Source organism: Bos taurus, chromosome 10 (genome assembly GCF_002263795.3).
Source record: "Bos taurus isolate L1 Dominette 01449 registration number 42190680 breed Hereford chromosome 10, ARS-UCD2.0, whole genome shotgun sequence".
Taxonomy (NCBI): Eukaryota; Metazoa; Chordata; class Mammalia; order Artiodactyla; family Bovidae; genus Bos; species Bos taurus.
This window is the reverse complement of record NC_037337.1, coordinates 75,934,894-75,944,220: the sequence shown is the minus strand read 5'-3', so window position 1 is coordinate 75,944,220 and position 9,327 is coordinate 75,934,894. Positions and strand designations below refer to the sequence as shown.

Below are 9,327 nucleotides of genomic sequence, written 5' to 3'. Positions count from 1 at the left end.
AACCATAGTCATTTAATTATTCAAAAGCATCCTGTCCCATAGAATATCTTTATCAGTTTTATTCTGACTAGCTACTCAATTTTATTATGTGCATTATTACAAGTTGTTTTTCTTTTTCAAAAGTAAAATCACAGATGACTTGCAAACATTGTAAATTATGTTCCTGTGTTATAACCTTTAATAACATTAAGAAGAAAGTTCCAGTAATGTAGTCTAAATAATTTATAAGGAACATTTTATTATTTCCCATATGCTTTGTTTTTATTATTACAACACAAAGAGCAACACTTAATTTATTTTTAATGCCTACTTTACTGAATAGCTTCCCAGATGGTGCAGTAGTAAAGAATCCTCCTGCCAATGCAGAAGATATGGGTTTAGTCCCAGGGTTGGGAAGATCCCCTGGAGAAGGAAATGGCAACCTACTCCAGTATTCTTGCCTGGAAAATTCCATGGACAGAGGAGCCTGGCAGGCTATAGTGCATGGGGTTGAAAGAGTTGGACATGACTGAGCAACTGAGCATGCACACACTTTCCTAAATAGATTTCCTTAATCTCCAGAAAAGTAGAGGAGTTACTTCTTCCATTTTTCCTTTATTTTCTATCAGACCTAGCTCTGAAAATGTCTTAAAACACAAGCCATTTAAAAATTACCAGACTAAGTACTTGTCAGATTACTAGTTTACTTCTACATTAGTAAAGTTATGAATATTTTGTAATTACATTTACCTAAAATTGTACTAAGTTTGTCTATATGTGGAAAGTTTTTTTAGAAAAGTATTATGAGATCCTCAAGTAGCATGTACTCCAGAACACATTTTTATAACAAGATATAAGAATCAAACTAATCAAACAACAGCAAAAGTCCTGAAAACATGTTATAGAGAAAGATCCAGAACAGTAAACACTAAGAGTTTTAATAGTAGTTATTTCTGAGTAATAATTACTTGTTATTTTTTATCCATATTTTCTAGATTTTCTGTACTGAACATGTATTAAATGAATTTTAAAGATAAAAATTTCAAAATACATCCTTATTAGTTGTTTGTAATGAAGAATGATTCATTCCAATAATATATTTTGTTGTTAGAAACGCTGTTGGCCTCACTGACATGTTGAATTAGAATCAGGACACCTGAAGTAAAAACAGCACTAGGAGCGGACAGAAGTCTTGAATTCTAGTCTCAGCCAATCACTAGCCTCTCTAGTTCTGTATACTGATTGGGAGAAATGAAAAGAAGGCAATTCCAGATTTGATATGTGATAAATCTTTATTGAATTTATGGTATTTGATATCCTCTACCATAAATTTGATAACTGTGAATATTCCATTCATATGTGTAATTATTAACTTTTACAGCAGATTTGTTATCTATAATTAATTTAAGTATCTAAAGTTATTTGTTTTCTTTTTGGAAAATTTGCTACTTTGAATTCTTTGTTACCTTTAACATCAACTTTTCTTTATCGTATATTTTGTGCTGTAATGCTTAAAATCACTTAGTTACACATTTTAATGTTGTACATTAAATTGGTATCACAGTGACAGTCACCATGTTTATGTCCTGAATTCAGTCATTCTTCTTTTTGGTTCTGTAGCACGGAGATTAAATATGCCCTTTTTATCCAGGGTGATATGGTAAATAATTAATGACAAATAGAAAAGGAGGCAGATTTGTATAGTCTTAAGGAAATGGCAACCCACTCCAGTATCCTTGCTTGGAGAATCCCATGGACAGAGGAGCCTGGTAGGCTACAGTCCATGGGGTCGCAAAGAGTCCGACATGACTGAGCGACTTTTTACTTTACTTTACAGCAATTAAATTTAATATTCATAGAGCTATACAAAAAAAGTAGAGACAACAAGATTGGATGTTTTATGTCATACTGAAATATACTTCCAAAAATATAATTGCTATCATATAATCTAAAGAAATCATGTTAATCAACAAGAAAAAGAAAATCCAAAGTAACAGTTGCCCTAAAGACACAAATATATCTTGCATATAAAAGGACTAGCCCATGGACTTATGAAATAATGCTTAATTAATAATCACGGAAATGGAAATTAAACATCAAGAAATACCAACAACTGATGGAACCTGAATTTCTGTAAACATTTTGGAGATTATTTTATTGGCTTATAAAATTGAACATGCACATATACTTTGATTCTGCCTTTCCATTCCTAGGTACATGTCCTGGAAAAACTTTTGTAGACCCATACAGGGAACATCAAAAGAAAGAATATAGTAGCATTGTTTAAATTCCTGGTTGGTTTAAGAGTATATACCAATTAAGAAAGCATTCAAGCTCAGCCGTAACCAATGAACTAATCCAAAACCTGAAAACTACCTAAGTGATTGTCAGTGGGAAAAACAGATAAATAAGTTACATAATCACACAAAATATTACATATTTGGGAAAGTGAATGACCTATAAACCACATATGATGAATGAATCTTAAGATTTGAATGTTAAGTGTGAAAAGCAAATCAGAGGAGACTACATATTGCCTAACACTTTTATAAAGCTCAGAAAGAAGCAACACCTGGTAATGTTTTGTTTGGAGATATGTGCTAAAACAGTTTTTATTTATATTTTTAATTGGGGTATAATTGTTTTACACTGCTTTACAATGTTGTGTTAGTACAGCAAAGTAAATCAGCTGTAAGTATACATAGATCCCCTTCCTCTTGAGCCTCCTTCCCACCCCAGCCAGCATCCCACCGCTCTAAGTCATCATAGCACTGAGCTGAGCTCCCTGTGCTCTACAGCAGCTTCCCACTAGCTATCTGTTTGACACATGGGAATGTATATATGTCAGTCCTACTCAGAGCAGGTATCTGTTCAGTCAGTACTCAGGTTTATGCAGAGTGATAGAACTATTAACCAGCATACCAATAGATTCAAAGTACTTTTATAATTTCAGGTACACTCTACGTATCTGATTTCTATGTACCAAATGTTACATTATAACCAATAATTAAAAAATATTAGAACAGAAAAACATTAAGCCACTACTGTGTTGCTTAACTGTATTGAATGCTATTGAGAAGTAACCATTGTTTTTGGCAGCATAAAGATCACTAGAATCTAGAAAAGAATGGTTTCAATGCAGTGATGAGTTTAGGAAAAAATAAGGAAGTGCAGAAGTGGAGACAGTGAATGTATGCAATTTTTTGGATAAATTTTTCAGTGATAGTTAATCCCTATAGGGTTTGGTTTTATTTGTTTTAAGATGAAAATTTTGGAATAGTTTTGTTCATGTCAGGAATTATTTGAAAAGGAAGATTCTTTTAATAACAGCTTTTTTTCCTCCAATAAACCATCTTCTGTCATACATAAAACTAGATGTCATTTTTGATCCCCTTTGCTTCTCTCTTACATTCAGATGATCACTAAGTCGAAGTTAGTCAACTCTAATTTTAAAATATTCTACTAGATCCATCGACGCATGTCTCTCTATATGGACCAATCTCGAGTGAGCCACTGTAGTCGCCTCTCACTTGTGTCTCTAGTGGTCTCTTGTCTTCCATACTTTACCCCTGTCATCTATTCTCTACACAGTGGATGGAGTGTTCTTTTATAAACATCAGTCAGATTTTACTACACTCCTACTTGGGAATCTGTCTTTCAGGCCTCCTATCGCTTTTGAAATAAAATGTGAAGTTCTTACCTAACCTACATGGGCCCTCCCTACGTGATTTGATCTCTGCCTGTCTCTTGGACCTCACGGCACATCTCTCTTTCTTACTGTTTGAGACACACTGGATTTCTCTCAGTTCCTTGAACTCACTAGGTTCTTTTCTGCCTCAGTACCTTGGCACTTGGTTATTTCTTCTACCTGGGACACTTTTTCTTAGGTCTAAAGATAGGGCTGACTCTTTTTTGGAATCAGATCTCTGCTCAAGTGTCACCTCCTCAGACAGGTTTCCCTAATCACTCTTAATAGGGCCTATCCCATTGTCTTGTTTTAGTTTCTTTATAATAACCCGAAATGGTAATATTTATCTACTTTTTACTTACATGGTTATTGTCAGTCATCCCCACTAAAACGTAAGCTCTCTGGCAGTAGGTATCTTCTCAGTTTTTAAGCAATATATCCTTAGCCCCTAAAATGGTGTCAGGCACATATAGGTACTCAATAAGTATTTGTTTAGTGAATTAAGAAAAAATAGGCTTTGTATCCTCTTTAGTCATGGAAATAATTATGTGTTTAGGTGTGTAATTATTAAATACATGAAGATGAAGTCTTAAAATAAGTCTGGTTGATCCTTGAACAATTTAGATGTCAGTGTAGTCAAAAATCCACCAATAATTATAGTGTGCCCTTCATATACTTGGTTCCTTCATATCCACAGTTTCTTCATATCAGGGCTTCTGCATCCTCAGATTAACCAACCAGGGATCATGTAGCACTGTACTACTGTTTACTACTGAAAAGAATCAGCTACCTAGTGGATCCACACAGTTCAAATCTGGGTTGTTCAAGGGTCAGCTAGCTATATATTGCTTTTCTCAGAAATCACAACTACATACTTTAAGCTAGTTTATTGTTGAGGATTTGAATATAAATTTGTGTATAGCATATCTATATAAACTTATAAAAGGGCAGAACTATAAAAACATAATTTTATTATTATCAATAAATCTTTTAGTGTAATGGTTTTAGTACCTACTATATATTATATAAAGTTTAATAATGTGACATTTTAAAATACATGTTAACATTTGAAATGTGAAATATATACTTATTTCTTTAAATGCCAAACAAAAATATTATACTAAACAGCTGTGCTTTTTTCTTTTCTTAGGATGTTATTGCTGGATTCCTATATACCATTTTAATCTTGGTTATCTTCTATCCATTTGTGGACGTGATTGACAACTTCAACCAAACTCACAGATATGCTCCATTAATCATCATCGGGCTTCATTTAGCCTTGGGGATCTTTTCTTTCACTCTTGACACCTGGAGTACATCCAGAGGAGACACAGCTGAGATTCTGGGAAGTGGTGCAGGGATTGCATGTGGATCTCATTTTACCTATAAAATGGGTCTACTCTTAGATCCTCCTCTGGATATATTACCTTTAGCTAGGCACCCCATTTCAATGACTCTGTTTGGAAAAGCCATATTGCGGATATTCATAGGGATGTTATTTGTACTAGTGGTCAGAGATATAATGAAAAGGATCACTGTTCCTTTAGCCTGTAAAATCTTCAGTATACCTTGTGATGATATTCGAAAAGCAAGGCAGCACATGGAAGTTGAACTTCCTTATCGGTATATTACCTATGGAATGGTTGGTTTCTCTATCACATTTTTGATTCCTTACATATTTTTCTTTATTGGTATCTCTTGATGGAAAAATACTGTTTATGATAAGAAAGGAGGGTATCAGTTACTGATATCTAAAAACCATATTCTAGGTAAAAGCCAAATCAGAGTTAGGCTTTTGCAGGAATTTAACTTAAATAATTATTTAAGTAAATTCTTAAGAGTCAGTGCATTTTATCACTGCACATCCAGTTATTGTTTTAGGTGAGCTGAGCTATTACAACATTGAGAAAATGATAAATACCATTTGGAATGTTCATGTAATATTTGGAGAGTTTTGTGGTGTTACAGATTCAAGTTATATAATATATATTAAGGAACATAATATAAAATTATGTATCTAATATATATTATATATAAAATAATATACCTAAGTTTTTTTGAACCATGGGGGTGTATTATAAAATCAGTAATAATATGCAAACAGTTGTGCCTGTGTATTTGGATTTAATACAGGTATGTTATTAACTGATAAATTTAATTTTAATTTACAATGGGAACCATTTCCTAATCTAATTGTGTAATTACTAGACCAGAATTCATATGTTACCACATGTTAATTTACTGCCTCTTTTTACACTGCCATCATCTTTCATGTTATCCATGATGTTGAACATAGGAGGCATTTTTAATGGACCAAATTTTCCGAAAAATTAGTTTTTGAATTCCTTTTTTTTTGTTTTCCAGTTCTGTGCACTGTGTTGAATGTATTTTATTTGCAGTTGTTCTGGACATTAGTTTAATGTCAGGTACTGAATTTTATTGCTTGCTAATTGTGCCTTTCTGTTGCTGAATTAAGAAATGCCATGTATACTGTGATATAAAAATAAGGCTAACTTTATCTTAAGTTACATATAATCAGACAAATATTTTTAAAAATATCTGTCAAGCTAACAGGGCTAGAAGTAAACCACCTTCAATTCTTTAGCCTTTGTTTAGAAAGAAACGTGGAACGGGCTAAATTTTCTCACTAATTTATTGGGAACCTAAATGGATAAATATTCCATTTTTATAGGTATTTTTCTGTGCATTGTAAGTTATAGGAACAAGATATATTTTTTGTACATTGTCTTGATCGTTTATACTACAGGTAGATAATTCCAATGAATGGAAATGTAATTGAACTTTATAGATGGGACAATGCACATGTTTCATATATAAACAAACCATTTTTCTAAATTATTTGGAAGGGATTGGATTTAGCACTGTTAACTTTTAATACCCATTTAGTAGCTACTTAATGGTAAATTATAAAATTTAAAAGTATCAGAATTTTAGATCTTATTTTTTTCAACCTTTTATTATTTTCACAGTGGAAAATTTGAGTATAAATATTAAACTATTCTTTATTCTGTCCATGCCTTTATATTTTGAAGTGTAATTGTAATTAGGTTAACATTAAATTTATTTCTATTAAGTTTTTCATAAAAAGAATTAACTTTCCATGTAAATGAGCATCGGGTATGGAATTACTGACTTAGTGCAATATCTGTCTGATTATCCAGAGATATCAACTTAAGATGTTTCTATTTTGGGCAACATAACTATTTGAGCTCATATTTTTATAACTCTGAGAATTTAAAGACATGGTAATTTTTGACAATAGTGCATCTGATAATTGTAAGTAAAGTAACTAAATTTACAGCCTTTACCTATTAGTTAACAGAAAACCAAGGCACTTAGGAACATACTGGTACGTTGGAAAATGCGCAAAGAACTTTTCTTTCAAAATGTGTTTACTGAATTGTATTTTAGGGACTATTTCCTATAATTTGGGTCTATGCTATCTTATTAATTTTTATATCTAGCTTAAAAGTATTTGAAAATATTCCATTTCTTTGTGATTTATTATTTTCTGTCCTATGGTAGTTACATGCTAAATGTATTTTAAAATAAAAGCCAAATTCAAGATTGGAGGGTGTTTTGTTTGCCTTCTATGCATTTGTTTCTGTATTTCCTAGTAGAAATTTGTGAAATATATCTAGTATTTTCATTCTAGCAGTCTTTTTCTGTGAAGCATTTCATTCAATGTAAGTACTGTTTTTAGTAATAGAAGACATTGAAGAAATTCTTTATGGTTCATACTGACTTTGGGCTCTATATATGATCATTTTGACATTGAACTTTCAATGAAAATTTTCATAACTTTATTTTTAAAACTTATGCCTAAAACGTGTTTCAATAAAACCCATGATTAAGTATTGCAGGTATTTAGCTGACTGCTAATCCATTAATTCAGGCTCACAATACTAGGAACAGGTACCTTTTCAAGTAGAATAAACATATGAACACTTCATTTTTTAATTATGAACTGTCATAACATGAATTGTAAAATCTAGGGCTGCCCATAGGTTTTTACAATCTAATTTTAAAAACCTAATATAAAGTGGTACTACTATAGTAGATTTACATTAATTTTACTTATTGCTGCTGCTGCTGCTAAGTCACTTCAGTCATGCCCAACTCTGTGCGACCCCATAGATGGCAGCCCACCAGGCTCCCCCGTCCCTGGGATTCTCCAGGCAAGAACACTGGAGTGGGTTGCCATTTCCTTCTCCAATGCATCAAAGTGAAAAGTGAAAGTGAAGGCGCTCAGTCGTGTCCAACTCTTAGCGACCCCATGGACTGCAACCCACCAGGCTCCTCCATCCATGGGATTTTCCAGGCAAGAGTACTGGAGTGGGTTGCCATTGCTGTCTCCGAATTTTACTTATTAGCTTTCTTTATAAGTAATGTTTATTAAATGTATCTTTCAAAGAATATAAATATTAATTCAGTGATGTGAGTATAATTTAAAGCAAATTTTCATAAAATGTTTGACAAAGATGAATAAATACTAAAATGTTTTTGAGTGTTTTAGTAAATAAATACTTAAATGTTTTTATTTTTGTAATCAGAATTTTATGTGGCAAAGACTTTTTATTACTAAAGCAATTTTATTCTTGTTAGCAAAGAATATTTACTCTTAAATTTAAAACCAGCTGTTTAATCTGGACATCAATAAGGGTCAATTTTAAAAATTCAACTTTATAGTTGAATTAGTTTTTCTGAAAGGAGTTTTTGTTGTTTGCTGTGGAGATTATTTTGAGAAAGGGCAGCAGCAATGGTTTGAGAAAGAGTAATTGGATGTGGTGAATGTTACTGTGTTGATTATTTTGTTAAATTTTGATCATGTTCTTCCAGTTTTTGCTCTTGTACATAAGTTAAAAAGAAGACTTTTAAACTTGAATTTTAAGTAACTTTTACAGTTGAATTTTAATGGTGGTTACATAAGCTATACACCTAATCCTTCTCTGGGGAATCTTCCTGACCCAGGAATCCAACTGGGGTCTCCTACATTGCAGGCAGATTCTTTACCAGCTGAGCTACCAGGAAAACCCTGAAGCTATAAATAGCACAATAAAAAAAAGTTTCAACATGCTAACTACAAAGGACATTTTAGAATGCTCTTCATTTTTAAACATACCAGACCACTTCAAATTTTATAAACAGAGCATTCCACACCTTCCTTGTGAGACATACATGAGGGAAAATTCAAAGAAAAATAAAATAAATTTTTTAATAAAAATGTTTACAGAAATAAATGCTAACTTTTTAACCTCAGCTAGCTGGTATTTCCTAATTTGTTCTTTTTTCCTTTCACCATGTTTTGTCTTGGTGTATTTCCCATGGATGGCTAAAAAGCCCAGCTCCTACTACTGTAATCGGATGTGACAGGAATCTAATGGATAATTTTAGGAGTATTTTCCTGTCAGTTTCTGAAAACCAAATGAACTTTAAGATTGCTTTATGACCTATACTAACAGACTGTATCATGATTGTCTACAGCATCATTGGGTTTATTTTCAGTCTCAAATATCAGAGTTCATTATCTCAGCTTTTAAAAATTCATACATTTACCTATTATGCTGTTTGCAATATTTGTTTGATTTAATAAATATTTTTAAAATTTCTTTTGTTACATAATAACATTTTCTTATGAG

General features: G+C 32.3%; 1 protein-coding gene across 1 annotated transcript in view; it reads left to right on the top strand.

The window, feature by feature from the left end:
* SGPP1 (sphingosine-1-phosphate phosphatase 1) overlaps positions 1-7,258 on the top strand; it is a 31,081-nt gene extending 23,823 nt beyond the window's left edge. Inside the window, 1 exon segment of the mRNA NM_001077931.1 lies at positions 4,818-7,258. Within this exon segment, the coding sequence (NP_001071399.1) occupies positions 4,818-5,369 (552 nt within the window). The 3' untranslated portion in view covers positions 5,370-7,258.
* The last annotated feature ends 2,069 nt before the right edge of the window (positions 7,259-9,327 follow it).